The 24,903-nt window shown below is 41.7% G+C and overlaps 5 protein-coding genes and 1 long non-coding RNA gene across 7 annotated transcripts; 4 read left to right on the forward strand and 2 right to left on the reverse strand.

Moving 5' to 3' along the window:
- Positions 1-195: 195 nt before the first annotated feature.
- LOC133848350 (uncharacterized) lies at positions 196-6,993 on the reverse strand. The gene is made up of 6 exons (XM_062283866.1): positions 6,812-6,993; positions 5,175-5,804; positions 4,811-5,108; positions 1,635-1,811; positions 1,068-1,212; positions 196-909 (listed from the first exon to the last, which is right to left on the reverse strand). Exons 2-6 carry the CDS (start codon positions 5,789-5,791, stop codon positions 539-541), a joined length of 1,608 nt encoding a protein of 535 aa, XP_062139850.1. The 5' UTR covers positions 5,792-5,804; positions 6,812-6,993; the 3' UTR covers positions 196-538.
- A 3,286-nt stretch (positions 6,994-10,279) lies between these two features.
- Positions 10,280-12,612, forward strand: LOC133848025 (zinc finger and SCAN domain-containing protein 31). The gene has a single exon (XM_062283391.1). The coding sequence runs from the start codon at positions 10,414-10,416 to the stop codon at positions 12,478-12,480; it is 2,067 nt and encodes a 688-aa protein (XP_062139375.1). The 5' UTR covers positions 10,280-10,413; the 3' UTR covers positions 12,481-12,612.
- A 630-nt stretch (positions 12,613-13,242) lies between these two features.
- On the forward strand, positions 13,243-15,870 carry LOC133849514 (dynein regulatory complex protein 1 homolog). Of its 2 annotated transcripts, none has more exons than XM_062285650.1 (2): positions 13,243-13,410; positions 13,469-15,870. In XM_062285650.1, the coding sequence occupies exon 2, from the start codon at positions 13,481-13,483 to the stop codon at positions 15,782-15,784; it is 2,304 nt and encodes a 767-aa protein (XP_062141634.1). In that variant the 5' UTR covers positions 13,243-13,410; positions 13,469-13,480; the 3' UTR covers positions 15,785-15,870. The 2 variants fall into 2 exon arrangements, with proteins under 2 accessions (XP_062141634.1, XP_062141635.1); XM_062285651.1 differs by having other exon boundaries at positions 13,243-13,402.
- A 1,528-nt stretch (positions 15,871-17,398) lies between these two features.
- LOC133849516 (gastrula zinc finger protein xLCGF3.1) lies at positions 17,399-20,388 on the forward strand. Its single transcript, XM_062285653.1, has 2 exons — positions 17,399-17,919; positions 17,981-20,388. The coding sequence occupies exons 1-2, from the start codon at positions 17,794-17,796 to the stop codon at positions 18,752-18,754; spliced, it is 900 nt and encodes a 299-aa protein (XP_062141637.1). The 5' UTR covers positions 17,399-17,793; the 3' UTR covers positions 18,755-20,388.
- On the reverse strand, positions 20,186-24,576 carry LOC133849515 (mothers against decapentaplegic homolog 3). Its single transcript, XM_062285652.1, has 2 exons — positions 23,586-24,576; positions 20,186-22,729 (listed from the first exon to the last, which is right to left on the reverse strand). Exon 2 carries the CDS (start codon positions 22,310-22,312, stop codon positions 20,858-20,860), a length of 1,455 nt encoding a protein of 484 aa, XP_062141636.1. The 5' UTR covers positions 22,313-22,729; positions 23,586-24,576; the 3' UTR covers positions 20,186-20,857.
- On the forward strand, positions 22,729-24,441 carry LOC133849518 (uncharacterized). Its single transcript, XR_009895381.1, has 2 exons — positions 22,729-23,257; positions 23,371-24,441. It is a non-coding gene; the product is annotated as an uncharacterized LOC133849518 (long non-coding RNA).
- Positions 24,577-24,903: the final 327 nt, after the last annotated feature.

Here is a 24,903-nt window from a genome sequence, read left to right on the forward strand (position 1 = left end):
CGATACTTTGCGCTGTAGCACTCAAATCGATACCCGCAGCTTATCGCGCTACTGATGAATAAATAGCGCTAAATTCAAATTGCATACTTTGAATCGATAATGAAAAGCCCATGTAGAATTAAAATTGCATAAAATTCAGTTCATTTCATCGCTTCCAAAATTAAAACAACTCCAATGTAAAATATAAATTTTTAATTACAATTGCACTGTTAGCATAAACTAAGCATGAACAAAAATAGCAATATATTAATACATATATATTAATTAATTAATGCAACGAAAGCGCATCAAAACGCATTTTCAACGACTGGCGGAAAATGCTTTCAAGACGCCTTCCAAAATATAAACTAAACATAACTTGCAGTTACAACATATTTTGGTATCATTCGTTACAACGAATTATCATGTTTGAGCGAGTGCAGCCACATCAGTCTATAGATTCGAATTTGCTACCAAAACATTTGCCCAAAATGGTTTCAGAAAAAAAAATCAACTTATAAAACTATCATAATACGTCTAAAGTGTTCGCAAATCGTGTTCAATAGACACGTCCATAGGGCAAATTAGTAGGATAGTAGGGCAGAGGCATCAGAAATTTGCCACCAAAACGTGGGGCCGACTGCGCGGATTCGCTGCTCGACGAGAACATCGATGTACAGATTTCGGCACGATGCAATCGGCTGCTGCTATTCGAAGTGCTGGTCGCCGTTCCAGTGCCACTCAAACCCAGGCCACTGCAACGTCCTTGTTGCTGGCGTCGTCGTGTGCGTATCAGCGAAAAGATGGCGACGATTACCGCTATCAGAAAGATGGAGCCGAGTATGCAGAACGAGATGGCCAGCTTGGAGATGGACAGACATAAGGTGCCCTCGCCAGACAGCGGACGCACATGCGGCACATAGTCTTCCACTGCGAAGGTAGAGAGAAAATGAAAATTATTTTTAATGTTTAATAGGTTGCTTATAAGTTAGATAGTTTTAATACATTGCTCCTACATTCTCCAACATGTTGCCCTACAGCAGTTGACAGCCAATTACTTTGCCTATATCAAACGAAAAGAAACTTACCACTCATATTATAGCGGCGATCATAGCGCAGACGATCCACTTCGATCTGCGGCGCTGTCACGGCCAATGAGTTGAACACTTCGATGCGTGCCAAATGCTGATCGGCGTTCAGCTGGAGTTGTTGCTCGGCGAGGCGACAATTGAGCTGCATGCGACAAAAACCGAAAAAAAGAAAAGAAATATGTAAGATGTTTCGTTAAGTTAACACACAGCGGACATGTGTAAATTATACACTGTCTAATGCAGGTGTAAAAGTGCGTGAGTGAGCGTGTGTGTGTGTGTATTGGTGAATACAACTTGTACTTGAGCAATTGTTGCAGTGCATTTGCTTGAGTGCATTTTGGTGCAATAACCACATTAATTAGCGGCGCTAAGCACACACACACATGCACATTCTATGCGCTTCGCTGCACTCTTACACACTCACAAAGACACATACAATATCCAGGCAAACACTTTCGTTTTCATTGCAATTAATTAATATGCATTTCCAGCCTTGTTTATTTTCCAAACACACACATACACTTAGTTTACACTTGTATTGGTGTGCAAATACTGCTTACTCACTTTTGGGCACTTCCCTTTGCAAAGCTGCACGCCACAGCTGACGTGCAAACGCTCGCGATCGGGAAACTTAAAGGCTGCAAATGTGGCCATAAACGTGCGCTCGACCAGATCTTCCTCATGCTGCTTGGACCATCCCTCCTCCGCGGGCTTATATCGCGTATGCAGCGCCGGCATCACCTGTAAATTGATATGTTGAATGCATAATTTACATTTTACGTATATTTGCCACTTTGCAAATTTTGTGAAAGCTACCGTTAGAGTACGATGGAGACAATTAAAAGTACCTATACCATGTGAAAAATTTAAAATATCACTTTAGCGTGTTAGAACGAGATGGCCGTAGGTCAAAGCATTCTAAGGAATATGCGCATAATTGAAAAGTGCGTCGGCACACATGTAAGAGCAAGATGGCAGTACCAGAATTGAAAGTATCATTCTAGCATAAGCAGTATGTCTAACTAGTCTTGGCTAACTGTGCATTAGCTAAACAAGTTCAATTTTGCTGACCGGCCCTTGATGTTGTTGTGTACCTGTTTTAATGTCAACAACGACGTTTATGGTCGGTTATACAATTTTATTTTATGACCGCTGACGACACCACACAAGACGCAACACGTCTATGGCAATGACAATGACACTCTTTCCCTTCCCCAACTACACACTCAAGCCCACATGCACACATTTGTATCTATGTATGAATGTATATCCGCTCTCTTCTGACACTTGCATTATTTGGGCACTTCCGTTACAACGAGCAGGGCAGCAACAACAGAAAGACAAGCAGAGCAACGGTAACAAAAGTCATGTGCCAAGTTCACGGACAAAAACAATGCTGCATGCCGTACAGTATGTGTGTGTTTGTATGTGTGCCATAAGAAAATGTATGAAATTACAGACTCATGTGATTTACGTATTGCTAGTGTTGTTGCTGCTAGCGCAACTCATACATATGTACATACACACATACCGAAGTTTCCACTTGCTACATTGTGTGGCGTAGTACTTGCCACTAAACAGCAAGACACGTTGATTAGCTGCCGCTACCTGGTTTCAATTTACACATCTAAGCACGTGTATTTGCCGTGTGAGAAACTTGAAACAATTGTAGCATTAAAACAACACACAATCCCAATTGCTGCGGAAGTTCAAATGAGTTTAAAAATGCGGATAACAGCAGGACTTCAACACTCACACTTGTATTGTTGTATTCAGTTAATTATTGCCATCAAACTGTACAATTTATGTTTTATCACAACAAAAACACACACACTGAGGTGCAATGGAATACAAGGAATGCGTTAAGTTGGCTGCGTCATTACTACGCAACTACTTTATGTTGGCTGCGCTTGAAAAGCAGGCTTAATTTATACGTATTGGCGTGTTAATCAATCATTAAATTGACTACATTAATTAAATATATGAACATTCATGTTTGGGTCAAGCAACTTGTAAGCATTAATAAGATAAATGATTTCCTTTAAGTTTGTTGAATAGTTTGCATAAAATGTAATTAATAGAAACACATGTTGAATGGCAAAAACTTGTTGCAGTATTTTTTAAATTAGCAGTAATTATGCAAAGTGGGCGTATTGCATAAAAATACTTTTTAGTATTTTAGTGCATGTTTATTGCCTGCACTATTTGTAACCCCATTTGTGTGAGTTTTTCTTTATCTTTTCTGCAATTCTTCTTTCACACTCACACAGCCATACACATACATACTTTTCGTATGCACTGGAAAGCATGCTGTGCTTTTGTATTTGTAGGTCATATTCTGATCCGTATCTGTTTCACTTTTCAAAGCAAGGTGTTCTCTGACCCAGAAGCTATGCCTATTTTTCTAAGCCAAACAAATAATCCAAGTTGTGCATAAATTATTTGTATGCTGGTGCCTGCCGAAAAAAAAACAATAAAACTTAAATGCGAAAAGAAAATGAAAATCTGCGCAAAACGGAAGGCAGCAACAAAAACACTTTGCTGGAATGATCAGAGAGTGAGACAGAACGAGAGAGAGGGGGATGGGGAGATGGGTTGAGTTGACGCAGTGACGGAATAATAAAACAAACATAAAATGCAAATGTTTTTGTTTTGTCTTTGCTGCTGCTCGGCGTCCGTTAAAATAGAAATAAAAATTAAGCCGTGAGATTTTTCTAGCTAGGCGCTTCACAATGGCCAGCCAAGCAGTAGCAGCAGCCACAGCCACAGCAACAGAGGCAGAAGATTTGTTTGACCCATTTTGTGGCATGACATGTGCACAAAGCTGCGACGACGAAGACGTCGACGACGACGACGGGCGACTAAATGCAAATGCTTTTTAACTTTAGCTTGGCCATGTCAAAATGTTAAACGCTAAATATTTCTATGTATTTCACTGTTGGCTAATTGTTGTGACCTCCTAATTTACTCATGAAGAACTGAAGAACTGTTTTGCTTTTGCCCCGCAACTTGGAAGTTGCTTACATATTTTTTTTAATGGCTGCCACCGCTGCTTAGCTGCTTGGTTGGGCTCAGTGCGCAGTGTGCTCTTAACGCCAAAACGCAAACTGTTCTAACGATGTAATTACGTCTAACAGTTTTTCGTTATTCAGTTTTTGACGTCAGCCAGTCGCAAAACATTCATTGGTGTCGTAATAACTGTTATAATTAATGATGCGCTTCGGCTTCGGCTTCGACTACGCCATTGCACAATAATACAGTTGCAATCGAGCTGCCAACGCGCTTCGAAAAAATTGCATGAACACCGAGAGGAAGATGAGTTGAGTTGAGATGAGATGAGCGCTGCCCTCACTTTCGCACGCGTCCGATAATAAAAATGAAAGTTTGCCAATCAATCGATAATCGCACACACGGAGATTAGCTTCATAATTAATGATATTATTGTCTTTTTGCCCTAACGGTAAGCGAGCGTCTCGCAGAATCGTTGTTCGATCACTCGCCTCGGGCCAACTTATGAAAGAAGAAACAGAAGAAGAAGAAGAAGAAACAGCAAGAATGCTCGACTGCGAGATACGCGTTCAACATGTTTATACAAAGAGTGTTTTAAATTGCGAGACGCTGTTAACGCCACACGCTTATCAGCGGGCAGACAGACAGACGGACGGAATGCAAAGCAGCGATTTATGGGGCCTGTCACTCAAATGAATAGCTTAACATGGGGTCAGTTGCTGTTGACTCACCTGCTCATCGATGGGGCAACCGCGAGCGTCGAGCAGCTGCTGCGTCGACTCACCGAGGCCATCGAGTGCCGCACAGTCGACCACGCGTACTCCAATCGTGCCCGGGACGATGGCGCGCACAGTTAAAGTGGTTGCCACGCCCACCTCCACAGAACCGGAACCATTGGGGCCGCCCAGCTCCAGCCAGATGCGCACACGCGGCGTCTCCATGTGATGAGTCGATGGCTGTGGCGTTGATGATGAGTACGATGTTGAAGCTGCTGCTGCAGCCACAGCCAAAGCGCGCATGCGTGCGTTTCTAGCGAGGATTAAGAGGCGGTATTTCTAGCAAAACTAAAGGGAGTAAAGAGTGTGGAGCACTTACCGATCTCGGCCGGAAAGTGGCAATGGCATACCCATCGCATTGGCGGGCAGCTGGCAACGCACCGTTCTCAGGATGTCGGTGCTTTGTCGTAGCTTCTGCGCCGACTGCAGCATGATGCGAACCGTGTACTCCATGCCGCCATTCTCCAGAGGCTCGGCACGCACTCCGCAACCCGAGGTGGGCACACGCAGGGCTATCTCGTTGGCATCCTGGCCACGGGCACGACACTCGAGGGGGAAATCCTTGGCATAGAGCAGACCCCGAAAGTTGCGATCCAGCGTCAGCTGCATGTCCAGCAGCTCCCGCGTGCAATTCACCTGAAGCGTCTGGATTTGCATGCTCGAGGAACTGCTCGTTGTTGTTGTTGACGATAGGGAGGGGGAAGGGGTGGTGGAAGGTGTGGTGGCAGGTGGCGGTGCACTTAACGCCGCGCTGGATGCAATCAGCGAGAGAAGGAGGAGGGGAAGGAGGGGGAGGTGGGGCGACCACACACCGCCCAGCGTGATTGCCGTTCTGGTTGCCCAACCAGCATGACACACAAATTGCTGCTGCCGCCGCTGTCGCTGCTGCTGTTGCTGCCACTGCAACTGCTGCAAGAACATGTTTCCGACTCTCATACCCTGCAAAAGCCTAAGAAGCGGGTGGATTGGTTACACAAATGCAAATATATTCTTCTTCGTCTCAGTTACTGTGTAAGTTTGGAATCTTCTTTATCGCTAGCTTTTAATTCCCAATTTGTAAAAGTTAACATATTTCTAAATCATTTCAACATATATAAAACTTACTAACTTTATTCAACTATAACACTAATTAAAAATTATTTATGTATTATATTCTTATTTATTGCTAGCTTTCCATTCTCAATTTGTAATATTTGTTTGTTCAAAATTCTAAATATTTTGTCTAAATCATTTCAACACACAAAAAAAATTACTTTGTTCAATTTTAGTTTAGAAATAAATTAGTATTCATTTTAATTGTATCTATTAAAAAAAAAAAAAACATAAATATTCAACTTTAAAAGCAAAACGGAGATAAGGAAACATTAACCGAAGCTATGGGAGCGAAATTTCCTTAGATTCCTTGTTTCATTCTGTGAGATCAAATATTAACACAGACTTAAAATTTTAAATTAAGAAGCCTAATCCGTCTATTCCAAAGAGCAAGAAAAATGCACCTTATTTTGAGAAGCTTTAAGAAAATGTGTGATTTTTTTGGTTCCTAAAAATTTGCTTGCAATCAGATTAAAATTTTAGCATTAATCAAGAAATACTTTTGTATGTCATAGACCTCATCTTTAATCGAGTCTTAGTTGCTTTGGCTGACAATCTGGTATATTTTGTACTTAATGGTATATTTTACATGTAGTTCTATATAAATATACCAAATATATGTAGTCAAGAAAGTTAGGGTTTTTTAATTTGATATAAGGCTTTCTGGTAAAGTTAACTTTTATGAAAAATTTTGGTAAAGTGCAAAAGTTGATTTATAATTATATAATCTAAAAACTTCATCGTTGACGAATCTAAACCACAAACTAAAACTAAACTGCTATTTTAATGACAATAAATGAATTTAAAATACATTTAGCAGGGTATCTTGCAGTCGAGTTTAAGTGCAACTTTTTGCGTTCTTACTTGTTCAATTTCCCGTTGCGGCCGACGCGAGGCTTTGGCTTGGCCTGCAACCGCAAATGATGCCACTTGGTCGCGTTGTTGCCGCTGTTGTTGCCACAAACACCTGTTGCAGCCGCCTCTTCTGCTTCTCTTCCTCTCTCTATTTGTGTCTCTTCGTCGCACTGTTGAGGGCGGAGGCGACGTTGGTCTTAATTGGCCAGGTCTTGAGAATCTGGTCGAGCGTCTGCAACTGCGTCTGCGTCTACGACGGCGTCTCCGTCTGCGGCTACAACTGCGAATACAAAGTTTATCCATTATTCGCTCAAGTTTTTACCTAAATATTTGCCAGAGAAAAATTTACTTGAATTTCCACACAGCGATTTTGCTAGCGAGTTAGTTTAACTTGAAAAATATTTTCAAAACTTATGCTAAGGAATTCAATGAATAAGTTAATTTTAACATAAAGAATATAAGTGTTCTATACGAAAGATTTTAATTTCCGGAATAAATTTAACACTGAAGATTATAAATTTTCTAGACAATAGTTTTGTATTTGTTATTTATATGTATATAAAGAAATCTTTTGAAAATCAGTTTTTATTAAAAAGATTTATATTTTAGGAAGAACAATCATATATTTTTTAATCATTTCAATTTTCTATTATTTATTGTTATTTTAATAATAAAGAATATAAATATTCTATATGAAACTTTTGAATTTGTGACTTATGGTATATCTTTTTGATTAAGGTTTATATTTTAGAATGAGCAATCTTTTTTTTTGTAATCATTTTAGTTATCTAATAATATTTAACAAATTTTCTAATAGTTTTCAATATTTTCAAGACAACAAATTGTATATAATAATATAATAATATAAATTGTATATTTCTAGAACCAATCATTTATTGCGTTTCATACAAAAACACTGATCTTATACCGATTGTTACTATGGCAGCCATATAATAGTAATAGTAATCCAATCCAGTAAATATTTATGTATGATCTATATCTAGCAAAGATAAAGAGCAGCAGGAATTTGTATTCATATAGCTGTAAAGCTGAAAAAGTTCTTCGCAATGAACGGCAGGGAAAACGGACAAAGATTGAGAACAATGTGATGCAGTAATCCGATTCTGTCAATATTTATATATGATATATATCTAACGGACATCAAGAGCAGCAGCAAGTTTCATTCGAATAGCTGCAAAACCAAAAAAGTTATTTGCATTAAAAGCCGTGGACGGCAGGAAAGACAGACTATTATTTTATGAACTCAACGATTCGCTCTTATCAGCAATATGCGTTTGAGAAATAACTTCGCCACGGAGCACTTTAAAACGCTTTTCCGACCACTTTGCTTGGCTCTTAGTGAGATTTTTCCCAGCTAGATAATTGCACAAGAAAATTAAGGCCAGCTGAATGGAGAGGGGAAGGGGGGAAGCGAAGTCTGGCAACTGGACGTCTAAATGGCACACACACACAGACACACGCAAAATTGGCCAACAAAAGCGGGTCAAGTTTGCATTTGACTGACAAATCAAATAAGCCCAGTTAGTTTGCTCAGTTGGCGTCTTGCAGCAGCATCCAAAAAAAAAGTAAATACAAATACGATAAAAGCAAATAAAAGCAGCGAGTTGAATCAACATCAACATAATGCGTTTGCAACTTTGCGTAATCCTATTTAACTATTTGTTTGTTGTTGTTGCTTGGCTTATTTATTTATTTATTGGCTGCTGGGCAGCTGATATTAGTCTCTCGATTGTCGTTGTTGTTATTGTTGTTGTTATTATTGTTGTTGTTGTAATCATCACAATTAGCCATAAAACGAAGTTTGAAAGTTGAAATGTTTGTTGGTAAAAGGGCCGAGACCAGGCCTTGTTACCTTGGCCAATAAAAAAAATACGCGCGCGCACTTAACAAGCCAAAAGCGAAAGGCAAAGTAACATCCTTTTGTCATCATTTATTAACATTTTTATACTATTCACATTTGCACTTGTCAGTGGGAAAAATAGACCTATGAAAATATTAAATTTCGAATAATAATTGAAATGTTATTTTTGCACTTACGAATGACAAATATTATTTATATATAAATATATTTAGTTTGTTAAAATTTTGATACGTAAAAAATTATTTAGAGAAATGATTTTTCGCACTTAATTTCCGCACTTAAAAATGTCAAATATGATTTATAAAAATATCTAATTCCTTGAAGTTTTAAGACTAACAAGTAATTTGCACAACAAACTTCAATTAAAATAATTTCAGCCTCCCGCAAACATTATATTTGAAAATATTTAATATTAATTTTTGTACACATTATTTGATGACAATTTTCAATTTAAAAAACAATTGTAAATTAATTTTAAATTATAAGAATTGAATTCATTATATTTAAATTTTAAGAAACAAAATGCACACACATACATATATGTATATTTTTGCACTTAATAAAATAATTGATAAAAACAATTAGCAAGCTTTTAGCACATTCGTTGTTCACTTCATTTTCACAGTAAAAAATAAATCTAAAAAATAAAATGTATAATTTTCAATTTAAGGAAAACTTGCTTACACAATTGCAGCGCATCAATTACAAAATATTTTGCTGCTACCGCAAATTTAAAGTGTTTTAGCTAACGGTCTTCGCGTTGGCCAGGCGCGCGTTTCACACGAAAATGCAGAAAGAAAACGGTTAACGCGCGAGAAGAAATTGTTTGAAACTAATGTGGCCAAAAGGCGGCAGCGAAAATCAAAACACAAACGCACGCTACCGAGTGTGCAAATCAAATAAGCCGCAAGCGAGCGCCAACCAAATGCAATGCACACATTGTCTCTATGTGTGTGTGGTAGGCCAAGAAGTTGGCTAACCGCAAACCGAAGATGGTAATAAAGCAGCAAAAGAAAAACACGAAGCAGAAGAAGACGACGAACGCGAAAACATTGTGGCTACGCAAGCGCATCGCTTTTTTTCTGTTTGCTTCTTTGGCGCGCAAACTCGATTGAAAGCGCGGTGCGGCCAACTTAGTTTAAGCTGCCTATCGATTTCTAGCGAGTATTAGCATCGATACCGATCTTTAAAGAACAAGTAGTAAAATAAACTCATTTAAATAATAATCGCTGCTAAAATGTGCATTATTTTGGAATTTTATCTTTGCAGTTAAATAAATTAATTTGTATCTTGTATTTATAATAACAATAATAATTAAATAAATTAAAAATAATATTTAAATAATGCATGTAAATTAACAGCGCAATGCATCGCCGTATTTGCCCATTTAAAGAATCCTTAGCTACTAAGTTTTTTGCTCAAAGTAATTAACATTTCTTTGATAAATGTTAATACAACAGCTAAAATAATTGTTTTCTTTTATTTGATTTAAATTTGCCCTCATCTAGTATTACTTTGAGCATGGTATATTTTATGTCAAAAACTAGTATATTTTTGTGAATGCACGCTGCGGGCACGCTGGCATAAACACTAATCACAAATGCCACACGATAAGTGAGAGAGAGAAAGAGAGTCGCGCACGGAGAAGCGGTTTAATATAAGCTAAAAGTTATAAATTAAAGAATTACTTAAGCGAAAACAGCACGAATTTGTGCAAAAATCAACATCAATGAGTTTAAACATTGACATGTCCGAGATCATAGAGTTTGTGTTGCCCACAAAAAGCGAATATTTAGATCACGACGACGATGGAGGCGGCAACAACAACGGCTACAACGATGTGGACGATGAAGACGAAGAGGAAGAGGTAGATGAAACAGATGCGGACGCAGAATTGGATCCGGATGCTGATCAGTATGTGGTCTTGGAGACTGTGGACATGGCCGGCGATTACAAGCACGAAGAATTTCTGCTGGTCAACGACGATGGCACCGAAAATGGTTTGTTGCTGGGCAATGCGACGCAACTGCAACATTGTCCCGAGCTGTTGCAGCACACAATGCTGCGCATACCCAAGGAGGAGAGTCTACAGTATATGATCGCTGGCGAAACGGATGAGCTGGACGATCTGGTCGAAGAGGAGGAGGAGGAGGACCAGCAAGAGCAAGAGTTGGAAGAACACTACGAAGAGCTGCAGCAAGTCGAAGAGGAGCAGCAGCAACAGCAAGATTATGAGCAATACGAGGAGCAGGACCAGTCGCGTTTTGGTTGGAACTATGTGCAGCACGAAACCGACGAAACTGTGGCTATCGAGCAGTTAGAATCGAAAACGCACCTACAGCATGGCCTGACCTTTTTAACCGACGAAGAGGAGCTGCAAGAGGAGTTCAATTACGAGGAACTGGAAGAGAGCTTGCCAACAGAGCCACAGCAACAACAACAACAGCAGCACCAACCACCACCTCAGCAGCAACAACAACAACCACAACAGTTGGCCAAACCCAGCGAAAAGCTGCTGGACATGTTCAAGGGACCAAGACGGTATATGCTGTTCGATGAGCTGATCGCCACCATAGTGGACTTCGATGAGGATGGCACACCGATTGTGGAGTTTTCAATGATTGGCTGCCTGCAGGACGAAAAGTTGCCCGTCGAATGTGGAATTTGTCCCGATGTTATGCACAAATCGAAGCTCTCGAAGCATCAGAAAACCCATCTCGTTCCCGGCACAAATCGTTATGCCTGCATCTATTGCAGTGAAACGTATCGCGATTGTAAATATCTGGCGGGCCATGCACGTCGTCACATGGGCATCCGTCCATATGTGTGTGAGCCATGCAAATTGTATTTCAGCACCAAGCAGGATCTGCGTGTGCACAATCAACGGCGGCATCTGGAGAAGGAGCACATCTGCGAGATGTGCGGCAAAACATTTGCGCAGAATACACAGCTGAAGCGACATCGCGAGGCGACGCACGAGAAGAAGCGACGCTTCCAGTGTAAGTACTGCCAAAAGGCCTACTACAAGAACTTCTCCTTGAAGGAGCACATCCGGAATGTGCACATGGGCAAGCGACGCATGCTCAAGTGTCCGTTCTGTGGCATGCAGTGTCGCGACGCCCACAAGATGGCGCGACATCGCAAGGAGATGCATCTCAATCAGGACACGTACGTGTGCCATCTGTGTCACGAGGAGTTCACCGACATCAATTATTTCGATGCTCACAAGCGTTCGATTCAATGTCGCAGCAACACACGACGCCTGGTGGGTGAGCAGGGAGTGGCTAGCGGTGAGGATGTGGCCAGTGGCGAGGATGCGCAATTTGTGGGCGAGGCGGATGAGTTGGCCGACATGCTGGAGGAGGATTACGACGAGGATGCGGGACTGCTGCTGGAAGGGAACTATGTGGAGGAAGAACAGCAACAGGAGGAGCTGCACGAGCAGCATCAGGAGCAGCCGCTCTACGAGTTGGCTGTCAATGGAAATGGTTATCAACAGGAGCTGATCGATGAGGAGGATCAACAACAGCAGCAGCAGGAGCAGCATTATGAGGATGATGGGCTCCTTGTTGAACAGCTGCAGGATGATGATGAAGACGGCGAGCTGGAGGAGCACGTCGAAGACCATGAGGTGGAGCAGCTGCTGGAGGATGATGAACAGCAGTTTCTGCAGCACCAAGCAATCGCCTACCAACAAGAACATCAGCAACAACATCTACAACAGCATTCGCAACATCGACAGTACAACGATGATGAGTTGATTTATGAAATCACTTTGGAGACTGAGGATAACTGAGCAAAATATTCCCTTTTCCTACCACCTAATCTTTGTAAATACCTAAATAAAAGTGTATGTAAATTGTACAATTACTATTTGCAATTGAGAGAAACAACAACACGAATAAAAAAATAAAAGCGCCTTGACAACATTTTGAAACAGCTTTGCAATGCGACAGACAGTGACAACAACAATAGCTACGACAACAACAACATGGCGAATGCAACCCAGGAACCCAGAGCTGTATTCCAATGCTGCCATCAGCATCAAATGCAACCCAGAGTTGTGCGAGGGGGGGAAGTTTGAAAATTATGTAGGGGCAATTTACTTTGTGCACATATACGGGCAATGTATAATTAAATATTCGTATATACATATATGTACATATTTGTATATCTGCATAAAGATGACATCAACATGTGCTGTGTTGGGCGTGTGCGTGTGTAAGCGAGACAACAGCATTGTACGCCTAGAACACACAATGTGGCTGGTCCCCCAGCAGCTAGGTATGTAGTGTGACCATTTCAGCAAGAAAAGCAATATTTTAATTTAATGTGTACGGCATAATGAATAATAATAACGGCACATAGAATTGCAAAAATTATTTTTGGAATGTTATTTAATTACTTAAAAATTTAAGTCACGTTAACAAAAAAAAGCTGTTAGCAAAATTCCACATTTTTGACACCAAATTTCAAATATATTATTTTTTGCTGGTATATTTGCGGCTTAAACTAGTCAGTTTTTCAATGGCCGTTGCGATCACCTTGACAGCAAGCACTTGAACAAGAACTTTTGTTTATTTACATGCAACTAATAATAAATAAATAAATATGCAACAAAAACGGCACACAGCGACCAGTAGCCGGCGGCGTCACTTGACAACGGCCACATCGATCAAGCAGGCGGATTTAAATTTGATTTTGAAGACGCAGCACAAGTAAAAAAGTAACAACAAATTTAGTGTGAATTCAAATATTAAAACGACATATATTTTATTGTGCAGCTGCAACACAAAATGGACAACGACAACAAGGATGACGACGATGTGGAGACCGAGAATGCGAACACTGAATACGAATCTGATGTCGATGGCGAGGACGAAGATGAATCTGAAATGGAGGAAGCCGAGGTGGGGGAAGTGGATAGCTGGGAGACGTTTCAAGCGCACATCGATGCGCTGGTCGTGAACGAGAAATGCGACAAAACCGTGTGCCAAATGGACGACCGACGCCAGCGCATTATGCAACGGATGCGGCAAGTGCAACGCGAAACCCCAAAAGGATTCGTCGAGCGTTCGATGGCCCAGATGAGCAAGATCGATCAGCAGCTGGAGTTGTCGAGCACCCGACTTGGGCAGCTGGTACGCTTCGGTAACGAGCTGGTGACCAACATACGTGTGGCGAACGAACGACGCGAACTCAATCGTCGCCTTTTCGAGGCATCGCAAGAGAAGGAGATGAAAAAGAACCTTGAATGGGAGAACATTGAGGCATTGGCCAATTTCGCGGACATCAAGTCGCGCTGGACCGAACTGAATGAGATCAACGAACCGATGATGCTGTGGGATCAAATCGAGGAGCAAAAGAAACGCATTGCCGAGATAATGGAGCGAAAAGATAAAATGATTGCAGCGTGTCAACAGGAAATTGAACGCATGAATACACGCTACGAACTGGATCGTCAGCGTCAGGCGGCCGATCTCTGCTGCCTGGTGGAGCGTGTCGACAATCAGGTGGAGACACTGAAGGAGTCGTACAAACAGCATCTGGAAATGTTGCGCAACACCGTCGAAGACGAGCGTCAAACGTTCTCACACACAGCGGCGACCAAATGGCGCAGCTTCTTCGATGCGCTGAACACAAACTTCGAGGAGAAATCGAAGTTGGTGCGTGTGCGCGAACAATTCTATTCACTGCAAACCCAACTGTTGCAGGACTCTCAGGACGAGCTGACCAAACAGACGCGTGTACGGCTGGAGAAGGAATGCGAACGCTTGGAGCTCGAGTTGCGACGCACACGCGACAATGTGCTGATGAATTCCGAGAAGCTCGACTACAACTATCAGGTGCTGCAGCGGCGCAACGATGAGAACACGATCATCACCAATCAGCAGAAGCGTCGAGTGGCACGTCTCTACGAGACGGTGGCACGCACTCGTCGCAACTTCAAGCATGTCTTTCACAGCGGACGTCGCACCATCCAGAAGCTGACGAATGAGATTCAACAGCTGCACGGAAGCATCAGCGAGATGGAAGCCAAAGCCTTGCATACGCGCAACATTAATCGCGAGAAATTCAATCGGGTGTGGAACATCAACTATGAGGAGATTAGCGAGCTGCTTGGACGTATCTTTGAGATCGATCGCGTGCTCCACGAACAGCAGCTGGTGATGCCGTGGCAACAGCCGAACATACGCATCGAGAACATCAATAAGCCGCCGGTGCGTCGTCCCGACAATCCCATGGATCGCATTGAGCGTCGCTTTGGCAAGCTCCCGAAGCACTATGGTGGCTCCGGTTACAGTGCTGCGACAGAGACGCAAAAGCAACGCGGTGGCATGCAGGATTTGCCACCGGAATCGGCGCGTCTGATGCGCAACATTTTGCGCAAACTCGCCGATCGTGGTGGCTTCTTGATTGAGGAGCGTTTGCTTAAGATTCTGCGTCCCTATACGGAAAAGGAGCAGACAATGGTGCGTATTGATAACATATTTGCAGCGTTGCGTATACGTAATCTGGATCATGTCATGGAGCTGACGCGTGTCTTTGAGCCCTACACCTATTGCCCGACATGTCAGCCATCTGGCCTGAGTCCCATGAAATGTGCCGAGGTCTTTCTCAAGGACCAGAAGACGACGCGTTCGCTGAAATTGGGCGATGTCAATAATTTGGACCAGGCGGTGTTGCGTGGCAATCAGAAGGACGCCAAGTTTCCACGCAAGCTTGGCACCGGCGGCGCCGCTATTGGTGCTCTCAAGGACACATGTCCCAATCATTATTTGGTAATGGAACCGGCGCTAGTGTTGCATGCCATGAATTTGTATACGAATCAGAAGCATAAACAAAAATACGGCAGCTCATCGGAGTCGAGTTTGGAAACGGAATTGATACGTTTCAATGACAAGGAGATTCAGTCATTTTGGCGACAATTCACCAACATTTTCACGCCCTCGAAGAAGCATCTGTGGAAGACCCTGGAGCATGGCATGAATCATTATGTTGAAGTCCTTAAGATGCGTGTGCAATACGATGCCGAAGTTGTGTTTTTGCGTCGCCAGAACGAAGAGTTGCGGCATCTGCTGCAAAAGTTTAAAGTCTAAACTGTACTTTGTGTTTTTGTCAAATTTTCAATTGTATGCACAACACAAAGAATCGAAACAATTAAATTATTCATTTGCATTGCAAATTTGGTTTGGTACCACTGTGCGCAAGCGAATTGTCTGCTTGCTTCTTATTGGTGTTGTGCTGTTGTTGTCTCACTCTGGCGCGTTTTAAATTTGTCTGCGCACAGTTATTTCAACCAGTGCAGCGCATAGTCTTAATTGCACACGCGCTCTGCACTTGAGCGCCAGCTTTTTAAGCTTAAATCAAGCATTACACTAGTCTACAGCATTTAAGGGGAAAGTTCATTGCGCTGCAGAGAGTTTCTGGCAACACCTTTCCCTCATTATGTTATATTCCTAAAAAATTACCTGTAAAGTCTTACATCGCACTTCAGAACTCACAATAAAATGAAGATCCATAGATTCACACACACAAACAAAAAATTACATAAAGACTAATAAACAGCCAAAAATTACATTTACCAATGAGATTCCATTTATTTTGGGTCAATCAACTTGTAAGCATAAATAGGATAAATGAATTCCTTTAAACTTGTTGAATAGCATAATTAATAAAAACACATGTTGAATGACAAAAACGTTTTGCAGTATTTTCAAAATAGCAGTAATTATGAAAAGTGGGCGTATTGCATAAAAATACTTTTTAGTATTTTAGTGCGTGTTTATTGCCTGCACTCTTTGTAACCCCATTTGTGTGAGTGTTCCTTTGTAGTTCTGCAATTTTTCTTTCACACTCACACAAACAAATGCACAGGCTTTTCGTATGCACTGGAAAGCAGGCTGTGCTTTTGTATTTGTAGGTCATATTCAGATCCGTATATGTTTCAATTTTCAAAGCAAGGTGTTCTCTGACCCAGAAGCTATGCCTTTTTTCTAAGCTATGTATGTACATATGTATGTTAATTTGCCACTTTGAGAATCGCCGAGAAGAGCCCTCCACGTCAGTCGCAGAAATTGATATCCGCTGACAGCATTTCCGCTAGGAATTCATGACTTTGCATGTTCACGTTGTACACAACTCGGAATTTGAGAAATGTGTATACTATACATAGATTGCTCGCCTTTGTTTTTTGAATAGTACTTAACGTACTTTCTTCTGTCATATCACATTTAATTTGCGAACAAAGTACAAGCCATTTAACGCACCTTGCTCGCTATCTTGTTAAAACTTTTTCCCATGATTAACAAATTGCACAAAAATACAAATTCAATTCGCTGACTCAGAGCTGGCAAAAAGAGTTCTGTTTTTCGGCAGCAACTTCAAAAACAAAAGAAAAAAACCCGCAGAGGTCGAATTTGTTTTTATGGGTCAATTTAAGTAAGTTTTACTGTAGGCTATTAAAGCTTTGTGACATGCACAAGATATGTTAAGACTTCCTTCCATATTTATCAATATCAATGTTACATGTGTATGTAAATAGTATGTTCTTGTGTTGGACAGTGTTATCTACTAAGGTTGTGCTTGGCCACATGTCGATAAAGTTTCGTTTAGTTTAGAAGGTTGACCAAACACACACACACATACATACATTAGTACACGTGTAATTACTATAGTATGTAGATATGCATGTGTGTAGTACATATGCAAACATCTGATCGCTCAGCCTCAAGTTCAAGTGGTTCAAAGTGCGCGCGAACAAATTGAAAAGAAACAAAATTGCAAATCAAATTACAACAGCAATAACGATTGCATTTATCAATCGATTTTATTGGACGCGGGGCACTACGATAAAATAAATATCAATAATAAAAAAAAGAAACAAACAAAATAAATACGAGACGATACGATCGCTTAATGTACGTCGGTTATTTTTTTTTACCGTTGATTTTGTTGTTTTCTTATTTTATGGTCGCAACAACAACGACGTCGTAATCTTATCGGCTGAAAAAAAAGCGCATAACGTAATAATTAGTGAACGATCGAACGCTGGGCTTGGGACACCAGCGACCGCGACCGCAACCGCAACAGCGAGCACTAGACGAACATGCGGCAGCCGGAACAGCTGTTGGCCCCAGATGAGAGCAGCAGCTATGCCGCCTGCCTCAGCGAGGATCTGCAGCTCTTTGGCCAGCTGAACGAACTGCAGCTGATGGGCAGCGACTTTGAGCTCGTAAGTGGGAACACCTCACATATTCCTACCTCCCAATTGAATACTAATTTCGAATATGTAGACATCAACTCCGATACCCGCTGATGAAGCAACAACACCAACGCCTAAGGCAGGGAAACGTGCAGCGCCCACAAAACGACAAAGGATCAACAGTTGCGAGGTGTGCGGACGATGCTTCAGTGATCCGTATACGCTGCGCATACACAAGATGACGCACACCGATGAGAAGCCGCATGTGTGCAGCGAGTGCGGAAAGGGTTTCCGGCAGCAGCACAAGCTGCGCATGCACAGCGTCATCCATACAGATGAGCGACCGCATCAGTGTGATATTTGTGGCAAGGGTTTTCGCTTTGCCAACTATTTGGCCGTACATCGACGTTTGCATACCGGAGAGAAGCCCTACGGCTGTACTGAGGCCATGTGCCAAATGTCCTTTCATTCGATACACGCACGACGCATGCACATCAAATTGCACCACCACCATCAAGTCGAAGCCAGTCGAATCGCAGAGGAGAGCAGCAGCGGAAGCAGTTCGACAGCATCGTTGAGCTATACCTGTCCCGTTTGCGCACGCGTGCTGAGCGATCAGTGTTATTTGAACACGCATCTGAAGCGACACTACAATCAACGGGACTTTGTCTGCACGCAGCCGCAGTGCGGCAAACGTTTCTTTAGCTCCTCGGAACTGAATCATCATCAAATCGCGCACACACGACTCCGTCCATTTCGCTGTGCTCTGTGCTCTTCGTGCTTTTTGCGCAATTCGAATTACAAGCAGCATTTGAAGCTGCATCATAAAGCAACAGCATCAGCATCAGTGACTCAAACTGTTTAACAATTTTCATTTTTTTTTAAAATATAAGGTTTATTTAAATATACGTTTTATACATAGAATTATGTTTTTTTTTCTCTTTTTTTTATTTGTTTGTTTTTGTTTAAAGTTGTATCTTTATCTTTAGACGCATGTATGTATATTAGATATATGTATGTATTGGTAATTGGTATTGTTTTTGTGTGTGTGTATGTTTTGCTTTTGTTGCTGTAATTGCGCATATGTATATTTATTTTGTATTTTCTTATTTATTGGTTTCTCAGTTTTCTCAGTTGCTTCTTCAGTTTCTCAGTTACAGTTGCATTTACGTTTGGTTCTTCTGTTCTTCATATGTATGTCTGTATGTATTTAGTATGTATGTCTGTCTCTATTACACTTAATTACATTTTAGCAAAAATATGCATTACAAATGCCTGTGTGTGTTTTATGCATGAGAGCATGTGTGTGTTCGTTTAAGCTCAAGTGCCTTTGGCTGTCTGGCAACGCCAGCAAATTGGAGCTTAGTTTGTTGTGCGCGTTGTGCAACACTAACGTAAACAAAATGCAGCCTGCAGCCGTTACACTGACACACACACACACACTCACACGCAACTATCAATTGCCCGTTTTACATGCATTGTATGTATATGTGTGTGTAGGTGTATTTGCTTTTGGTTTCGTAACGAAAGAAAATGATAAAAACCAAAGCGCAGTATTTTTTTTGTTTTGTTTTTCTGTAATGTGTAATGCTTAAAAACAAAATTTAGCTTTCTATGACATAGTCAACATACACAAGCTAGCGAAATTTACTCGTTACGACTTAACAGCTAAAATCCAAAGAGAAGACAATTACAATTACAATAAAAAAAAAAACAATAAAAGAACACGCTCACTTGCTGCCTGTCCAACAAACTGCACAACTTTGTAAAATTTATATGTGGTTCACATCGACACTTCGAATACGATGAAACGCAATTTCCAACTGCATTATCTCGATTTCAAATAGTATGTGTCTTCTTTGTGTCATTTTCAAATGTTCTTCACGACTTTAACGGACACTTTTGAGGTTAGGTTTTACCTAACTCTTAGATTATGCGTTTTGAGGTTAGGTTTTTGTGCAGTTCGTTTATTGTTTTCGTAAGCGGCACCAAGTGTTATTTGTTTTTCATGTTCCATTCTTTTTTGCAACTTAAAACGATCTATGCGTGCTTTACTTTTGTTTTTTTCCTTTCATTTTTTTGTTGCTTAATTTCTGTTAATTTAAGATTTTAACACACACATACTAAGCGAAGAATGTAAACGCTATAAACAACATTCATATGACATATTTGTTTCTTTTTTCCACTTTAAAATATTTATATGTATATTTTCTCTTTGTCTCCCTCTCTCTTTTTAGATAGCTCATATGTGTTTTGTGTGTGTGTGTGTGTAAGCTTCAAGCTTGATAAATCCCAGTTTCTGTTTTATTTTTTTTTGTTCCGTGCTATGCTCAATCTTAGAAAAACATTTTCCAAATCACCTGAAGTTTTCTTTTTTTGTTTGTTTTTAGTTCTTTCACAAAGAATTTTGAATCTCTATCGCGCGTTGTGCAACACTGTTGCCTGTGCTTTCCCTTTTGAATTTTTTCATCTCTATGTACCAAGAAAATTGTCGAGTTTTCTTTACTTTAAAAAATGTCTGGAGCTGCCCCACAATGAATCAATGCTTATCAAACGTTTTGGCTTCTAATGTCTCTCATTCTCCTATGTGCGCTACATACAATTTCTCTGCTTAGATCTACGCACTAAAAATCCCTAATGCAAAATACATGATCTCTGCCTTTCCTTTCACTTTTTATGTAGATAAACATATACATATATATATAGAAGTTCTCTCTCTCTTGTTATATATAATTTTATATATATGATTCTGTTAGCTCTGAGCATACTTCTTTGTAAATGTTTTGTGTGTCTCTTTCTCGCAAAAAAAAAAAAAATTTATCATAATATTAATTAATAATAATAGGGTTAGGTTATATAGTGCATGTACATATAAGTATATAGATCGAAGAGATGTGTTTTGTTTGTTGTGTGTGGTGTTGTGTGTGCTGTTGTTCTTTGTTTGTTGTTGTTGTTATAGATGATTCGCTTACGACATGGAACTGCAGGGCAAACGAGGCGAACCCATTTGGGTGAGCACACGATCCAGCCACTGCAACGGTCCATTCAGATGCAGCTCAATCCAGCAGGGCGTCGATGTGACCGTCTGACGTCGATACTCGGCACCCCAACCCTTCACAAATGACATCCGGATGGTGCACATGCGTGTCAGCTGATAGACGGCCTCGAATCCCTGCGACACCGATTGCGACAGTAGAGCGGCAAACTCCTGATTGTTGAAGATCTTCAGATTGCAACCGGGAGGGATTTTACAAACGGTTGCCGGGTGCCAGCCATAGCGTTGATTGCAATTTGGGCTCTGGACAAAGATCGATGAATCGCTGAGGCATTCGGCAAAGACCTCGCCGCCGATGTAATAGAGCCGGACGCCCTTGCCGATGTGGCGACGCGTCTGCTCGACGACCTCGTTGCGATTGACATTGGAGAGCAGACCCAGGCAGAAGCGTTCCGAATTGGATGGATCGGTGAAACCGTCGACAGTGATCGACGGTTGCGAGGCATGAAATGTTTCGCCAACGCGGGTGTTCAGCTCGTAATAGGAGATGGAACACCAGAAGGCTGGCTCATGGTACATCACGGGTGCCGCATCGGCGGGCGGTGTGAGACGCGACATGTTCATGTTATCGTTGGGATCAATCGGATCGCCATCTTCGCTCATATAGCCGGGCGGCGGAGTTCCGGTGTTTGGGATGCTGCTGCCAACGCTGAGTACGCTCGATTGTGAGTCCATGTTGCAGCTGCTGCTGCCACCGGTGGCAAACGATGATTGTTGTTGTTGTTGTTGCTGCTGTTGCAAGTGTTGTTGCTGCTGTTGATAATTGCTGCTGCTGGCAGCGGCTGTTGTGGTGCTGTTGCTACTGCTGTTGCTGCCACTGCCACCCAATTCCATATATTGTGGCGGACTAAGCGATGCACTGCGGATTATTGCAGCATTATATTCCGTATTATTTGGTATCTGATGCTGATGATTATCGAGCGGATAATCGACTATCGAATCGGGCGGCGTTGGCAGCGATTTCGGCACCAATATCGAGAGCTCAATCTTTTTGTAATGATACGGATTGATGCAGATGTCGTCCTTGCGCAAATGGAACGCGTACTCGCAATGATCGAGCGGTTTCAGTTCATTCTGTGACTGGAGATCGGGCCAGCGCCATAAGCGGCAATAGATGACGTGGGGCAAACCCTTGCGTAAACTTTCGCCGGTGGCAGCGGGTTTGCTGCGCGGCACCGTTACGCAGCGTGTGTTGCAATTCTGTGTGGAGATGGCGCGTTCCAATTCCTCGATCTGTGAGCTCTTCTTGATCTTCTTCACCAGATTGCGTACGGCCTTCTCCGACCACTTGCCCTCGACGCTGTTGTCCTCGTTGCCCTTTTTGAGTGCTAACAAACGTTTAACCACTTGCGGTGTGAATGGCAACATCTCACGTAGCCTGGACACTCAAACGCGCCCCCCGCTGCTTCTAACTACACACTACTCTCACAACAACAACAATTTCCCCTTCCCCAGCTGCCCCCACCACCCTCCTTCCTTTCCAAGACACACGCACACACACAGTTAAACGCAGCAGCAGCGCACTGTGAAATCCTGCAAGTGCAAGCGAGGGAGCACGATTGCGATTCTGATTCCGATTCCAAATTCGATGCTGTTGCTATTGCTGTTTCGTTTCCTCCTCCTTCTCCTGTTGTTTTCAGTTGGTATTACCCAACACTGTTTGTTGTTGCTGCTTGCTCCTCCGCTTGTTGTTGTTGTGTATGATAGCTTTAATTTGTTTTGGTTTTTGTAGATTCGCTTTTGACGTGCCGTTTGTTGTTGTTGTAGTTGTTGTTGTCAGCGTTTCTAAAAAATGTTCATAATAGTTAGTTGTTTCGCTTTCATCTCTGTCTAACACACACTGAGTTGTGCTAAAATAATTAAAACTTGATAATTTGCATGCATGTGTGTGTATGAGTCTGTGTGTCTATGTATATTTTGTGTGTGTCTGTGTGTTTGTGCGTTCGAGAGCTGATAAAAAAAAAGCATGAGACCATATCATGACGATGTTTGTGATAATTACGAGAGTCTGTGTGAGTTTCACACATGTGTGTATGTATGTGTGGATCACATATAAAATCAATCTAAGCGATTTGGCAGCAACAACAACAACAATAACTGCAGCTGCTGTGCAAGGCATCAAGGTGTGTGTGTAATGAAGTGTGCGTGAGACGGGGGCGTTTTATGCCAAGGTCAACTGTCTGCAAAGCCAGACGACAACGCTGTGTGCGTAACAAATGACAGGCAGCGTACGCCAGAGGGCGCCACTGTGAGAAGACTGGAAGTAAACAAGGACAAACTAGCCAAGCACGCACAAAGCGCGACACTTTCCAAGTAGGCAACAGATAGTTACATTGATTACACACACACACACACTAGCGCATTTGTAAAAACATGATAAGAGACTTTTGTATATGTATAATAAATACAAAAGTTATTTTTACTAGGTGCTGTCCCCTCTACGCTACTTCAAATGTTTCCATTCGATTTGCGACTGTTCAATTAAAGTGTGGCCAGCCTCTCGTCGGAGATCTGGAACACAATTGGCAAACATGACAAAATGAAGTTTCCACACACACATACACACATGTTAATGCTTAGTGTAATGTGTAATTGTAAATGTAATTGGTTAGTGTATTGCATGTGTATACGTGTTTATTACCTGAACAACAATTTCCTCATGTAAACAGCAGCAGCAAAAAAATGCAGTATACCCGGCACCTGCGATTGGAAGCTGGACGATCTTTGGCAGCAGTAAAAACAAAAACCAAAAAAATAGGTACTAAATGCAGCAAAAACAAACGACACACACACACACACGCACGTACACTCACTAACTAACAATAACACGCAGCGGCGACGTCAACGTCAACAGCGGCAGCGACGCGAACTGGAACGGGGAACGAACACACAACGCACTTCCACTTTTCTATGCAATTGCAACTAAGCTGTGTTGTTGCTTTTGATGGATTTCAGTGGCGTTGGCGGCACCGGAACCGGGCGCGTACGTCAAGTTTTTTCTCTTTTCGTTTTTTTTTTGTATGTGTCTTTGGGCTTTCAGCTTTTGCTTCGACTTTGTGGGGGAGGAGGGAATAGGGGGGTTTTTAGTTGGTTGCTTGTTCGTCGGTCGCTGATTTCAATTTGTGTATGTCTTGTGCGCGCGCAAGAAAGTGACAGCTAGACACACATACACATACAACGACACATGCACACACACACACAGTTTTATATACAGCGAAATGTTCCTGCTGCTGCTGCTGTCGCTGCTCTGCTTCTGTCGTCTGCTGCTGCTGCTCTGCCTCTGCTGCTGACCTTTCGCACTTTATGATTACTTTTCTAGTGCCCTTTCCACTGCCACAGCTGTTTTTTGATCACGAATTTCTGGTTACCCAGCGTTTTGCGTTGAATACGTTTTTCTTTTCTATTGTATTTTTTGTGTGCTTTATTTTTTGTATTATGGATTGATTTATACTGCGTGTATAAGAAGGGGACCCGAGATCTATGCCGAAAAAGCACACCGTTCGCTCTGTCGTCTGCTGTTTTGTATTTCCTCACAATACATATACGCAGTTCTTATTCGCATTCTCTGCTACAACTGCTGCTGCTGCTACTGTTTCTGCTTCTTCCGTCTGTGTCGCGTATTGTATCTGTGTGTGCCTAGAGTATATGTGTGTGAGTGTGTTCTTTTGTCTGAAATTATGTATTCAGCAAGAGCGATGATTTTTAGCTTATCGATAGTGGCGAGCTTGCAGGGTGACCAGTTACCACTAGTATATTTGTGCAAGCTACAAGATGGTATATTTTAACGGCTACTTACAGCCCTTAGCGAGCTATCGATAACACACTGTCAATTGGCAAATAGCTAATTGGATTTAATTATTTTTGATTTTGTTTTAATAAATATATGTATAAACTTTATACTAACAAGCATTTGATGTGTAAGTTATAATCCAGGACCTATTTTTGTTATCTTTTAACAA

This window comes from Drosophila sulfurigaster, chromosome X (assembly GCF_023558435.1).
Source record: "Drosophila sulfurigaster albostrigata strain 15112-1811.04 chromosome X, ASM2355843v2, whole genome shotgun sequence".
NCBI lineage: Eukaryota > Metazoa > Arthropoda > Insecta > Diptera > Drosophilidae > Drosophila > Drosophila sulfurigaster.

Coding starts and splice junctions, on each gene's coding strand:
- LOC133848350 (XM_062283866.1), bottom strand. CDS start 5,791: ATGAGAGTCGGAAACATGTTCTTGCAGCAGTTGCAGTGGCAGCAACAG. Junction 1,812..4,810: donor GTTGCCCCATCGATGAGCAG/GTGAGTCAACAG, acceptor ATCAATTTACAG/GTGATGCCGGCGCTGCATAC. Junction 910..1,067: donor TCGCCGCTATAATATGAGTG/GTAAGTTTCTTT, acceptor CTACCTTCGCAG/TGGAAGACTATGTGCCGCAT.
- LOC133848025 (XM_062283391.1), top strand. CDS start 10,414: ATGAGTTTAAACATTGACATGTCCGAGATCATAGAGTTTGTGTTGCCC.
- LOC133849514 (XM_062285650.1), top strand. CDS start 13,481: ATGGACAACGACAACAAGGATGACGACGATGTGGAGACCGAGAATGCG.
- LOC133849516 (XM_062285653.1), top strand. CDS start 17,794: ATGCGGCAGCCGGAACAGCTGTTGGCCCCAGATGAGAGCAGCAGCTAT. Junction 17,920..17,980: donor TGGGCAGCGACTTTGAGCTC/GTAAGTGGGAAC, acceptor TCGAATATGTAG/ACATCAACTCCGATACCCGC.
- LOC133849515 (XM_062285652.1), bottom strand. CDS start 22,312: ATGTTGCCATTCACACCGCAAGTGGTTAAACGTTTGTTAGCACTCAAA.